The sequence below is a fragment of the Pleuronectes platessa genome, chromosome 11 (genome assembly GCF_947347685.1).
Source record: "Pleuronectes platessa chromosome 11, fPlePla1.1, whole genome shotgun sequence".
Taxonomy (NCBI): Eukaryota; Metazoa; Chordata; class Actinopteri; order Pleuronectiformes; family Pleuronectidae; genus Pleuronectes; species Pleuronectes platessa.
Window position 1 is genome coordinate 7,571,043 of NC_070636.1, and position 14,643 is coordinate 7,585,685.

General features: G+C 42.0%; 1 protein-coding gene across 1 annotated transcript in view; it reads right to left on the reverse strand.

Moving 5' to 3' along the window:
* The window catches only part of fermt2 (FERM domain containing kindlin 2), a 41,397-nt gene extending 28,725 nt beyond the window's left edge, over positions 1-12,672 (reverse strand). Inside the window, exons 1-2 of the mRNA XM_053433957.1 lie at positions 12,465-12,672; positions 10,788-10,945 (exon numbers count right to left, since the gene is read on the reverse strand). Coding sequence (XP_053289932.1) covers positions 10,788-10,944 — 157 coding nt within the window. The 5' untranslated portion in view covers position 10,945; positions 12,465-12,672. The remainder of the gene's footprint in view (positions 1-10,787; positions 10,946-12,464) is intronic.
* Positions 12,673-14,643: the final 1,971 nt, after the last annotated feature.

The window sequence follows — 14,643 nt, forward strand, 5'->3', positions numbered from 1 at the left end:
CAGCGCCATCAACGCTGCAGATTTCAACCCAGACGTCTTCCTCAGGTTGGTGCACCCGATAACACAAATAGAGATGCCGCTTCCAAAACACATGGATTAATACTGCAATATTCTAAGAAGCAATTAATCAAGATAAAGCAAAAAAGAAACATTTAAGCTTAAAATACAAAACAGTTTGCAGGGCCTTCATTTTAATAATACAGGAAACTAAACTGTCGCTCTCCTTCCAGCCACTTCCAGACACTTCCCTCCCCTCCTACTCCAAGTGGCAGCTATGTTTGTAGAAGCCCGTCTGTGAGGGGGAGGGGACAGGACAAAATTGGAGAGGATGAGACAGAAGGAATGAGAGAAAGGGCATGGAAAGGAGAGAAGAGGAGGATGAGCAGCGGACAGGGAGGAGCTAAAACTGGGGACCAAAGAATGTCAGAGGGAGTCAGAGCAAGGTGAAGAGAAAAAACTGCTGTATTTAATTCAATGCCAGAATTTTTTGTTTGTGTACATTTCATACACAAAAACGAATACCTCTACCAAAGCCAAACAAAGTCATACAATCCCTAGTATGTCGAATTTGGTTCGGCAATGAAACAATATCCATAATTATCGCAGTATAATTTTCATCAATAGCTACAAAGAAATAATGTGACATTTATCCAAATTGACTGATGTGAACATGTTTTATCGTGATATCCATTTCGTCCGGCCCAAATTTCCGAACATTACTTCCTGAGGGATTGATGACAAAGCCAAAAAGAAGTGACAGTGGTCAGAAAGTGATCCTGGATCTGCTTCTTTAACTGCATATGCAACAAGCATTTGAATTGCCTCTTTCCTGACTGATGCCTCATCCCTCCACCAAGTTTGGTGCAAATCTTTTCAGACCAACATTTAGTTTTTCTCCTTACAAGGTTGTATCTAGAAAAGCTGTGACAGTCAGCTGATGCCTAAGCAACACGCAGGCTCATTTCTAGTATCACTGATAGAGGCGATTTGAGAGGAGACACAATTTGTCCCAGGACCTTTCACTGTGTTTGCATAACGAGCGCTTTTTTCATAATGTTTTTTACAAGGGGTCAGAGCAAAGCTGTTGTTGTCAGTGATAACCAGTGGAAAGCTTTGTCATTTTCCACCATCAGCTGATAAAAACATTACAAGGGGGTGAGGCTGGTCTGACTGTTTCCTTGGTGACGCCACAGGTGCAATGGTGCGTGGCGACAATGTGTTTTTATATATAACAAAGCACACACAGCAGCAGGTTTGTGACACATGCACACGCACACGCACACACGCTAAGATACAGGAAGCAAGTGTTCTGTCCCTTCCTCAAATTAGATCTGGAACTGTAAATGGCCCTGAGGCAGCAGCCGCTCGCTCGTGCAGTAACGCCAGATTATATCGCCATCAGATACACAACATGTATACAACTGGTTCGATAGAGACAGGCGATGATGTTATCTGTCTTGCAGACATGAGATAGTGTCACATTTACAATTGGAGATTGAAGTGAAACAGGGAATTCAACAATGCTTGGACTCGAAACAACCTGCATTTGTCGACTCCGCTTCATCTGAGGAGCAGACAAACGTGTTTCTGGACTTGTGACAGGAGATGGAAAGATAATCTCACTTGTCTTTTTCAGTGCATCTGTATCATCCATTGACACAGCTGGCTACATGTCTTGTTGCCAGACTCCAGACACCAGCAAAGGTGAAATCATTGACTAAAGTGTTGATGTATTTCAGTCAAGTCCCTCATGTATTCACTAACCAATACCACTTAAACCCAAGTGCTTTCCGTTTACAGGCCAAGTTGACTGAGGTTAGCTGAGCATATTTCAGTCAGTTATTATACAACAGCTCAGCTTTCTGCCAACAGTCAATAAAATTCAAAACAGGCCATTTATCACAGGCATTACTATGCAAGACAGATTGTTTTAAGTAGGGACAGGAATCTGCAGGGACCTCCCGATACGATACAATCACGATACTTAGGTGGCGATACGACATGTATTGCGTTTCTGTGGGTATTGTGATTCTGTAAGTATTACGATTCGATATTACCAATTTTTGCGATTTCTTTGGGTTATTTTTTTTTTTTTTTAAATACTGGACCATGGAAAACAGTTGAATCATACCTTCAAATACAACACAGTCAAATTCACAGAGCTTTACAATTTTTATTTCAAATATTAACATTAACTTAATGACTGCCGGGCAGCCAATAGAGAAAATAAACAAAAATGTGCACCATTATTATAGAGTCAACCCAATGTTAAATAATCAGCACAAAATATTTTATATTATGTTTTACCTAATTGAAAGACATTCAACTTCAAGGAAAAGTTCAACACCGAGCTCCATGAGGAAGAGAAGAGGAAGAAGAACGTTCTCCAAGAAGAGCTGGAGAAGCTCAAAACTTCTCATCACGAGGTCTGTCAAAGTCATACAACCATCCAGGAGAAGTTCAACACCGATCTCCAGGAGGAAAAGAAGAAGTACAACGTTCTCCAAGATGAGCTGAAAAAGCTCAAAGCTTCATACCACGTTGTCTGCCAAGGACAAACAACCACCCAGGAGGAGTTCAACAGCGATCTTCAGGAGGAGAAGATGAACATTTAGATTCATATATAGATTCATTGCTGTTAAGTTCTTGCAGCAGCTCAATGGTGGCCTGTGCTCTGTTCTGCAACATGAAAGCTAAAATCAGGACCCTTACAAAATAGGAAATTGTGTGTAAAACAAAAAAGTACAAGATTAAAAGCCATACATTTATATATTTTGGCAAAGAATACCTTCCCAATGCTGTTGTTGCTCAGGAAAAAGCTGCAGGACAAGATGACAAGGTTCATGAGCGCACAAGTAAAACCAACACATAGCATTCTCACTTTCACTAACCCTAACCCTCACTTGTTGAAGTTGAATGTCTTTCAATTAGGTAAAACATAATATAAAATATTTTGTGCTGATTATTTAACATTGGGATGACTCTACAATAATGGTGCACATTTGTTTATTTTCTCTATTGGCTGCCCGGCAGTCATTAAGTTAACGTTAATATTTGAAATAAAAATTGTAAAGCTCTACGTGAATTTGACTGTGTTGTATTTGAAAGTATGATTCAACTGTTTTCCATGGTCCAGTATTTAAAAAAAAAAAAAGAACCCAAAGAAATCGCAAGAATTGGTAATATCTAATCGCAATACTTACAGAATCACAATACCCTGCAGATTCCCGTCCCTAGTATTCAGACGGATATTTAGCAAACAGGCTTTTCAAGCAGGTAAACCCTTACATGACAAAGCATTTGGACAAACAGAAAGACGCTGGTGTTAAAGCTTCTTCAGATGCAGAAATGGGAAACAAAAGTTCATCATGGTTGATCTCTGTGTCAGTGATACACACAGCTAATATCATCTTGAAGATTTCACTGCTGGTTGATTTTGCGACAGCTCTATTTAGTGGTGGTAACAGCAAATTATGTTGAATATTAGAGGTTAGGTTTGGAGGCCACAAAGCAGACGATTGTCTTAAGAAAGAAGTCTGTCATTCTCTGAGCAACTGTGGATCTGATTTCTCTTTACACACGGCTTGAGTTTGGAAACAGCAGGACACAGTGAAAGGAGTTGGTTACCTCACAGGAATGTCAGGTGTGTGCAGGCCCTCATCTCCTCCCTGATCCCTTACTTTCTTTTGATCCACTGTCAAATACAGCAGAAAATGACTGTTGTCTTGTTTTGTAGATGAAGTTTTAATGAAGCACAGCAGTAAGTGCTTAGCTCTCTGACAAACACACTGCAATTCCTGTGGTTTCTTCATGATGAAATTAAATGAGTATTTCACCTGTTAAATGCTTTTATTGTGAAGCTGTGGAGACAGGAAATTTTCTTTTTGGATTGGAAGCAATTAAACTAAGTTGTTTTCTGGGAATGTCACCATAGACACAGTTTATAACACAATTCTAAATACTATACAACACTAAAGTATTGCGATACTTGCTTTGGTGGGCCATATACCTCATTCAGATGTACAGTCTTTTCCACACAGAGACACAATCCAGGCTAAAACTACATAACTTATTGTGTATATTTTCAGAATGCAACATTCTGCCGGATTACACAATACACACATGTACTCACACACACGCACACACCTACAGCCTGCAGAATGTAAGATGAGCCTGGGCTATGCTTCAGGATAAACCTTGTAAACAAGCTGTTAAATCCTGGGCTTCAGGCCAGATCTCTGGTTCACCAAGGTTCACATCTTAGCTCATCTGAGATCTCCAGAGGATGAGATGAAATGATTTTGCCAGAACTCAGATCGACAGAAGAGATGGGACAGAACACAGAGGCCTTCAGGTGAAGATGTGGAGGCTAACTGATTGATAGAAAACAGATATTTTCCTGTGCGAGTGTGGTGAGGCAGAAATCTTATAAGGAAACTTATGAGCATCCATTGAGTGCAACAGAGCAGTGCTGGCTCTGATGCATTAGCAGAGGCCTGGACGACCATTAGAAGAAACCTCCTTGGAGACATATAGTTTGTATCCATTTGTGTCATAATCCAAACACATCCAAACACAGGGAGTACTCCCCTCCGCCCTCACACAGCTTTACACAATTAAGTGTTCAGGGACCCGCTGGAATAATGACATTACAAACTCTGGTCCTGAGATCAATGGTGCAGTTAGACAATATTCATCTCTCCTTGTACCCATGTTCGCATCCTGCCAGACAACCCCTAAGGACTGCGATAAGCCATCCCAGTGATGCATCTACAAGGTCAACAGGAAGCTCAGTCGCTCGACAGAATCTCGCTGCACTTTTCTAGAAAAACTCATCAAAGTTTGCACGTTAATGCAACACTTTTATATATTCGAGCCCACTAAGTATGATTTGTTTCAGGTTTAATATTTGGAAAATCTGTGGCAATGCAGAAATATAAAAATGATGGATATAGAATAATAAAGTATCAAGTAGTAAATGAGAAAGACTTGATAAATCAAATGTTGACTACTTACAGCTTTTTAACTGGGAACATTTGCTGCTTTTCTATAATTCGTGACAGGACAAACCTGTGCAATGTCGAGCAAAGACAATTGCTGCTTCTCAGGCTTTGAAGGTGCAGAAATTAAGGATGGCCGCTGCTTATAGAGGTTAATCATTACTTTAAATATTCAAACATAGTTTTAAGATAAGAAAGACTTATAAGGGTAAAAGCACAAACTAGTAAAAGGTATAAAAAGAAGTGTAAAAAGAGAAAATGTCATGTATTAACTTAAGAGTGACAGAACTGTAGAGCAAATACTCAACTAAAGTAGGATTTGAACACAAACACCTCCTGCTTCTTTGCTCTGTGAAGAGTACAGAGAGAGACTGCGGGCGGGAACAGGTTTAATGAATGAAATGTGGGCTTATAGCTTCAACAAAAACTCCAGCTCAGTTTACTCCATTGACACACAGGTGTGGTGTTACGACAACAATGTGCTCCTCTAGCATTTCCTTCCACTGGAGCCACTGGGCTACCGGCTGCTACAGGAGCTAAAAAGCAACCGACTTCAGATTCCCCAGAGGAGCCATGAAAGTTTGTGCCACTGCATTTTAGCAAGCACAGTGACCTTCCAAGAAAACTTGACAAACAGTGGAAAGCTACAGATATTTAATCATGCTGTCCCTTTCGTTGACAAATTAGTAAAATGGCAAAATAGTCCAGAGTTGACTGCCTTGTTCAGATGAATGCATCTTGTGATATTTGGAGCACGAAGCAGCTGATTCTGTTCCCACATGACCCTTCATCAAGGGAGTGAAAACCACCAGCTGTCAAAGTCAAGTTTGGTTTAGTTTAAAGTCATGTGAAAGTAGTACTTACTTACAAACTGAGTAGCACGGCGCAAATTACAGCTGGTTCTCTTACTTGACATGATCTCTTTAACATGCCCGTTTAGAGCGATTTGTTCAGGAAAAAACATAAAGGCCGTTTTCCACTGGTCAAAAAACCCACTAACCCTCACCAACATCTGGCTGGTGTGTGCAATGAGAATGGAAACAATCTGCATTTACTTCATGGTCAAATAATTTTGCTGTGGACAGTTTTTTTTTTTATCGGCTTCAGCTCAAGTTAGTCAATCCAAAGTGTTAGCTGCATTGTGGATCAGAATATTGAAAGTAAACAAAAATAGATCTACTTTGCTCGGATGCCAAAATGAACACACTCTATGCAGGGAAATGTATAGGACAAGGAGTCTTAGTACGATTACATATGTGGACGTCTGATTACAGAACAGCACAATCACTGCAGCATCTTGGAGTGAAACAGGAAAGCTCTGGCCTGGGCAGGACTGCTACTTAGGCTAACTACTTCCTGTCAGAGAGATTAGAGAGCAGGACGATCGCAGTGGCTGCCAGGAGATTTCACACTTCATAATGCCAAGCCTTAAGGATGTCTCCACAGTAACGGTTTATTATGGCAAGATTATGAGCAGAGGGAAAGTGGACTTGGCCAAACAGTACTCCTCTGCCCGGATTTGTGATATTGAAGGAGAAGATTCATTATACTCTCTGCAAAATCATGTCCCTTGAAAAAACCTCCGACATGAACACACTGAGGGGCCGGAAGGCCGGAATGTAGGGACGGCAGAAGGGAGAACACGTACAAAAAAAGCCAAGAGGAAGTTCAGCATCCTGTGTTGAATCGGGTCTGTTTCCTAGAGAAATCTGTGCTCCATTGTCAAAAGCGACAAATGGCCACCGCAACTTCAGCAGTCGGCCTCTTAGCAGGTCAAAAAGAACACGGAATTCAAATAGTTGGCAAAAAAAAAAAAGAGTAATATCATGAAAACAGGAAACATTAAAGTCATTCTTAGTTGAACATTAAAACAATAACTGGATTTTAGTTTCCAGATGTTTTGTCAGGGGCTGTGAACAGAGGTGTAGAAATGAACTAATAGTACAGTTCCTGCATAATTCAATTCAACAATTGAAATAAATGTGGGATGAGGAAATTCAATATGTGGGTCATCTGAAATGAAATACAAAAAACCATTTTCTCTGACATGCAGGGAAAGTTCTGTGGCTAACTGGTGCTCCCTCAGCCAAAAAACTAGAGGCCCCTCACTGGAAACAAGCAGATAGACCATCAGAGTCAGACCAGCGCAATTAGTTTGCTCATGTTCTATTTAAGGAACAATGAACAGTCACTGTAGATGAATCTGGTTCTGAAATCATGACAAAGTGAACAATGTGAACTTTCCTATTGATAGAAAGGCCTCGCTACGTGGCTGGAGCAGTATATGGGTCTAGAAAAAGTGAAACTAAATCATAAAAATAGTTTCCACAACATATATTTAGAAGAAGAAGGACTAATAAAAGAGAGGACGCGGGAGAAAGGAAAAGAGGGAGGGCTGACAGGGAGTGGGGGGCGTGTGTGAAGTAGTCAGCACAGAATCCAGCGATGACGACAGTGACCAGAGAACAACATGCCAAACCCTGGAAGTCATTTCCTGCTCCAGCTAAGACTTTTATGGAATTCTAGCAGCATGGCTAACGTCACAACGCAAGAGAGGGACGGAGGAGAAGAGAGCAGGGCAGTCCTCCCTCCACACGCCTCACTCCTCCTCCTCCTCTCGCTGTTTCCCTCCCTTTTTCTTCTCCATCCTGTCCCTCTCCCCTCAGCTGTCTTGGTGAGGATAAGCAGAGCCACTGAAATATCAGTCTCTCCCCATTTCCCAACACGCTACTCATTCCAAGATTGCCTCTGCTGCAGGTTTCACAATTAGCTAAAATGCATTATTCTCGTCCATAGGCTAAACAGCATCCTTGACATTTAGCCCAGGCTGCACTTAAAAAGCTCTTGTCCACCTGAAGCATTTGCAAAGTGGCGATGTATTTGTGTGAAACAGATACTCCAAACACTTACTGCAAGCCGAGGTCCTAAAAGCTATGTAACTTGGGAGAAACCCCTTTTAAATCCAATAAAATTTCCGCTAGCTAATGTTGTTTGTGATTTATTTGCTTTCCCTCTGTAATGGAGCAATGTTTGCGATCAGAGAGAGCGGCAGAGCTTTTAGAAAACATCAACTAAGGCAGAAAAAGAAACGATGATGGAAACCAGCAGAGGGATGAAATGATTACTGGAGCTGGGGACCAGAGGGTGGTCAATCAGTTTGCTCTAAATACTCCCCTTCAAGGGTTTGCAGGGGAAATGGAGGCAACGTTCACTGCCGTGATCAATAGCTAAGTGCCTTCCTGGCATTTGTCTATTTAATCCATTATCGAAGGCCATCTGAGCCTGCGATGTGGACGGGAGACCTGCGGCCGACAGGAAGAGCCGAGCGAGGGAAGCAGGATACATGTGGAGGATACACACCCACCGACCCACACAACCATGTTCACATGTGGAAACACGTGCACTAATACTACTAATGTGAACACTGGTAGATGTGGAGACGACAGATGACGTCAACACACGTCCGCACAATTGTGAAAGCTACAGACAGAAATTTTCACTGGACAATGAAAAGTATCAAGGAAAAAATGTTGACCACAGAACAAAAATGGAAGGGTCAGCCAATTTCTGAACACAAGAGGTCCTTCATTTTGAAGTGTAAGAGACTGAGAGAGGTGGCTGGGAAGGACAGAGACAGATTTGTCATTGCACAAGGATGTCCTTTTCGTGCGAGAGTGACGCACTGCCTTCCAAAACTCAGCGGCATCTACGTGACCCTTCTCACAGCACTGGGGAGTTGTATACAAGTGCAAAGGCACAAATACAAGGTGTTCAGTGAGGACTGAGCCGTCGAGAACGAGACAAACTGTGCAGCGTACTTCTTTTCAACTAATACATTTGAACTTGCACAAATTGCTTTGTCTCAACTTAAAGTTTGTACATGAAAGAAAAATCACATTCAGGATGTCGCCTTATTTCTTTAGGACTATAAAAAAAACATATCTGCACTGCCTGTTTCAAGCACGGATGATCACGTCCCACACCAACAGTGTATAGTTACGAGCTGCGTGTGGCCATGTGGCAAACCCATGTGGTGGGTCGGTTAATGATTACAATGCAATAACAACCTGTTGGCCCAGGGTAGCAGGGACATGGCAGGCAAATTAAATGTAACTTTTTTACGACCAGCGAATGGATTCAAATACACACGCGGATATTCACAGAGCTGTTAATACCGCTTCAAGAGTTTTGTTTCTCAGTTAGATGCTCTATTACATGGTGGATGCAGACTAAAATATGTTTAAGAATACTGACCCATGCAGGCTGGAGTTATAGTATTGTTTTGATAGGACGGCAGCAGAAACAACTGTGCACACCCATGTCCTATTATTTCACTTAGGCAAGTCAACAACAGATCATGGTAAACAAATCAAAACTGTATTCAGTGTGAATGTGAGGAAATCAAACCGCAAGAATCCTGAAGAGATAAAAAAGGGCGTCATCAGCAAAATAGCTGCATCCTTAAGAAAAGGAGAACTAGACAGTGACAACAAAAGAACCCAATAGAACTTGATATTACTGTAATACGATGAATACAACTTCAAACACATGTGGGCAATTTTCTTTTAGTCATTATAGAACTCACTGCACTGTTCTCCCTTTTGTATCCGTCTTGTTATGACAAACCAACCAATGTCACCAGACTTTCCTCTCTCACTACACCACAGTACAGGTTTCACGTTCTGGGAAGTCATACCCTTCAAAAAAGACCTTAACACACAACGCGAACACACCACAAACAACGGATAAGGCCCGGGCCTTGAGTGGAGTCGGGGAGGACCAATGAAATCATGACGTCCCACTTCCGGCAGTCAACAGTGCACCCGCCTTGCATATATGCATGCTCGGCACAGACGACCACAGAGAACAAAGACCTCAATTATGTGGAGGCTCTAACAGGAGAGCTAAAAATGGGACCATGGGCAGGGAATAAAACCTTGGGAGCGCTGCAGGAATGCCAAGCATTCGAGCGCCAACGACACACACAACACACTGTCACTCCCCGGATTGCGCTGCCGCCACCAGCACTGACCTTTCTCCAGCCTGCATGAAACAGGACAGTGTTCAAGTGACTGGAACAGAGGACTCTTATGCTTACTTGTACCCAAACCTGTCAAGTGCATGGCTGCAGAACAGTGCACGATAGGGTGGGGGGAGGGCAGTGTCTATGGCCTCTTTATACCTTGGGTAACTGACCCATATTCACCGCAGGGTAACAAAGAGGAACATTTACCTCAGTTGGACCTGGTTCCAAGCAACACATATCAAGACAACTAACCTGAACGCTCGTATGTTCTTGTGAATATCCTGCACTGCTGTAAAAGTAGGAAACCAACAGGTTCCTGTTCTTCTCCTTAAACAACATGTCTTAATCCTCAGCCTGTGATTTTGTACTTTTTCCCTCAGTGTCCCAGACATAATTCTTACTTTGGAGTTCAGAGCCACGAGAAGGCAGGTCTGTCTTTCACTTTGCCAGTGTTCCGAAACAGCTTTGTACTTAGTGGAATCTCACATCTTGGAAATGGTAACTATTTGCAAATAGAAAGGTATTTATTGCCCAAGAAATATGAAGAGATAACACAAGTCAGCCACTGACACACACACACACACACACACACAAAACTAGCTATAGAAGCATGGTGCAGGGTAGGAGGTCAAAGGCAAGAGCTGCCAACCTGATCCCATTCCCACTTTACTGCAAATAACATGGATGTTCAAACTGCAGAACTCATGCTCATCCATGTTCAAGCATATTCATCTTCAGATAAGAAGCTTTGAAAGCGTTACCTAGTTTCTCCACAAGTTTGAGCATGACTCCTCCGATGTGGATTTCCCCAGTGACCCTCAGCGACACGTCCCGGTGGAGGTCGGTGACATGCATCTTCAGCTCCCACGTCCCGTCGGCATAGCAGCCATCGGGCATCCGGATCCCGTCCAGCGCCATCCTGCCGAACAAACCGGAGAGATAAGGTCCAGTTAAACTTCTGTCTCACTGGGGAGTAAAGAAACATTTGGACTCGCTGGAGAAGCCAGGCACGATTCTTGGAAAGGACTTTCCGTAGATATTTCAAACAGGCACTCGGCTGATATCTCTAAATTGTTATTTGCAGGGGTGGAACTCGTCATTTCATTTCTGAATGAGTAAAGTACTAATCGTGAATATTTTCATTTCAAAAGCTTTCTCAACAGGACATTGGTGGGATTTTGTACATTTACCTCACTAGCCTGATAACTGTGCTTGCTAGTTACTTTCCAAATTAAGAATTTACATTATCACCCTTGCAAGTCCACCAGCTTTATGGAAGTACAACACAAAACCTCTGCAGTGTAGTAGGAAGGTCACTGTAGTAAAGCTGCTAGTCCTAGTATTGAGAATTTACTATGATTTCTTTACTTGTCAGACATGTAACACAATGGAAAGACAAAAAAAAAAACTACTAAGATTTCAATTTGGTTATTGAATCATTAGAACACATTCAACTGATTCAATGTATATGTTTTTGTATACCAAAATATATTTTTTACTTATATTCTCCACTTGTGAAAAGTTTCATCCTTCACTTGAAGACATTTCACTCTTGATTCAGGACAATTTGTCCCATTCTGTTTATGACATTGAAGACATTTCTTGAAGTCAATATCACTGTCAATGTCAAAACCCAGACATTTTATTTTAGTGACTGAATCCTTCCACCATAGTTAATAGGTGGAGGTTGTAATTTCTCTTTTACCTATGATCTTTAGACCTGACATGATTCATAATTCATTGGGGGGGCATTGTGTTGAAGGTGTCAAAGTGGGACACTGCTGTGGCCCCAGGCTGCAGAAGGTAACTTAGCTCGATCAGGAGCATCTGACCCTGGGAAGTGATTTAGCAAAAGATGGAGGAGAACAAATCCTGATAGAAAAGAAACATTTACACTGAATAAGACGAATATGTGGTGAAGTCGCCGGGAAAGAAAAGAAAAGTTGCATTGTAGCCTGATAGCTGTCACCCTGTGATATGAATGGAGGCTAACGCAAATCATCCGGGCGAATAAAACAGCTCATAATCGATCGACGGAGGCGAACAAAGGCTGCAGCCCCGAGACGACAAGTTCACCCCGGGTGTTTGTCCGCGTTTCTCTCCGCTCAAGTCCCGGTTCACCTGTTAGAAGTAACGGTAAAGGCCTCTGAGACAAATAGACCCGCGGGGGAGCACCTTATGTAAGCTCAGCCCGGGACGTGGACCACACTCCCCGGCTGCATGCACACGCTCGCCTCGGTGTCGCCTTGTGTGTAGTAAAAACCCATAAGACGAGCGAACCAGCCGCTAAAGTGTCGGGAAAGTTGTGCGTGGAAACGAGTTGAAGGCGAAAAGCGACGGAGAAAGAGGGAATCGACGTTTTCCATATTTCCCAGCGGTGGAGGAACACTGAAGAGTGTGTGTGTGTGTCTGTGTGTGTGTGTGTGCGTGTTACTCACCTTCACGAAGAGAAAAACACTCTGAACCCGTCGACTGCAACTTCCACCTTCTTTAAACCATGTATGAGTCCGAGTCCCGCGAGGAAAACACAGAGAAATCCCCGAAGAAGAAGAGGACGAGAGAGGCGAAGAGTCCCGAACACTTTCCCTCACACTAATGGAGTCCAGCCTCTCTCTCTCTCTACCCCCTCTCTCTCTCTCGCTGACTCACTCACTCTCTCTCTCTCTCTTTCTCTCTCTGACTCTCTACCTCTCTCTCTCTCTCTGACTCTCTCTCCCTCTCTTTCTGACTCTCTGACTCTCTCTCTCTCTCCAGCATATAACGTCACTCCACCAATCCTACTTTTCCTTTCCTTTCATTTTATTCTATAGCACTTATTTCAACATTTATATTGTAAAGTTCACATGTGTTTCAAATGTTAATACTTTAACTTCAAATATTTTACTCACTCATGGTCTTAAACAGTTCAAATACAACTTATTGTACTTTTCACTATTTTATTTTGCAAGTTCATTATTTATTGTTCATTCAATTTTTTTATGATTTATTGTAATTTATCCTGTGGGGACTAAGATTTGGTGCATTATTATACACACACGAGCGTTCACACACTACAACCACCACACATTCTTGTCTTTCCATAGTTGGGAGGACCCTTATGAACAATATGTCCCGGCCCATCAGAACTACATCCCACTGCCCAACAAACTCCTTCTTGCCCCCTATGGTCTTTTAAACCTTCCCTTTATAACTTTTTTATTGACTTATTTCTTTATTAGTGTTATGGCCGGAATCATGAGGATTCACATCTTAAAAAATCCCAATTTAACCCTCACCTACACCAAGATCTCCAAAATTCTGTGTTGCCTCATTAGGACTGGGCTTTGGTCCCCATGAGGTCTACTGGTCCTGACAAGATCAGTGTTTATGCTGGAAAAGGTCCCTAGAGAGGTCACAAACACAAGTACACACACACACATATTGATAATTCTGCAGCAGAACAAGTGAAAAGCAGGTAAATTACAAACTACATTAACCTCTGACATAATTTCAGCTTAATATCTGGCCACTTATCCACTTCTGTAATTTATCAAGATAAAAAGAACATCCACACATTTGAAGTTCTGTCAAATTCCCTGTGGGCTCAGTTAAATACCAATAAATATAAAAAGTGACTCTCAGATGTATGTAAATGATAACACATTAAGTGACACTTGTATTTGTTGATGTGTTTTATCGTAGATTTTGGCAAAGTGCAACAGGCCACAGTCCAAAAGTCAACAGTTAGTGACAGGGGTAATGGACGTGCAGTTCAAATCTCAAGCTGCCTTTTATGGCAATAACGGTGCAGAGGCTTGCAGCAGCTCCCAGGGACCTCTGGGTCTTTGGTCCCGGGAATAACAGCAGAAAACAAGAAGAATTTATTGTTTTGTCACTTTAGATTTATAAGTAAAGAAAAAGTGTTGCCCTGTAAATGCTCCAGTGGAAAACTGGTGCATGTACTTCCTGACTCATCCAAGATAATCACGCAGAGTTTTACTGAATACCAGACAACTGTACATGATAAACCGTTTTTACAGTAGAATAATAATAAAAAATTTAGGAGTTTATCGGATTATGGAGTATGACAAGTCGCCACTAAAATATAAAAAATTATACATCCTGTACTTTTTGTATAGTTGCATCAGTTTTGTGGAAACTTATCAAAATATGGAACTCACACGTTAAATTGTCTCCAACATGTACAAACTATCTGACTCTCTCTCAAGCTCAGTCATTGTGCCTCATCGGACAGTCGATAAATTACAGAAACTCAATAACAGTTTTTACTTTGATTTACTAATAAAATTGAACACATGGAAAAACCATCTGCAGAAGTGTCTCATGCTGACAATCAGCCATAATGTCTGCGTGCTGTTGTTCACATCTTCACTGCTTCAGATGACAAATAGCATTTTATACGAGCATTCAATCAAAAGATCACACAAGTGACTCGTTTGAGGGGTTAGATGCTGTTTCCATTCTCCCCACAGCAGCAGCAGCAGCACAATGCACACTCCAGCCCACACTCTCCAAGTGGTCTGCAGTGGAAGACACATGAATCATCTGCGTTTCTGGCTCGGTCCCCTGGTGATCTCGCTCCAGCTCCAGCTCCAGTCCTCCAGCTCAGGAATCTGG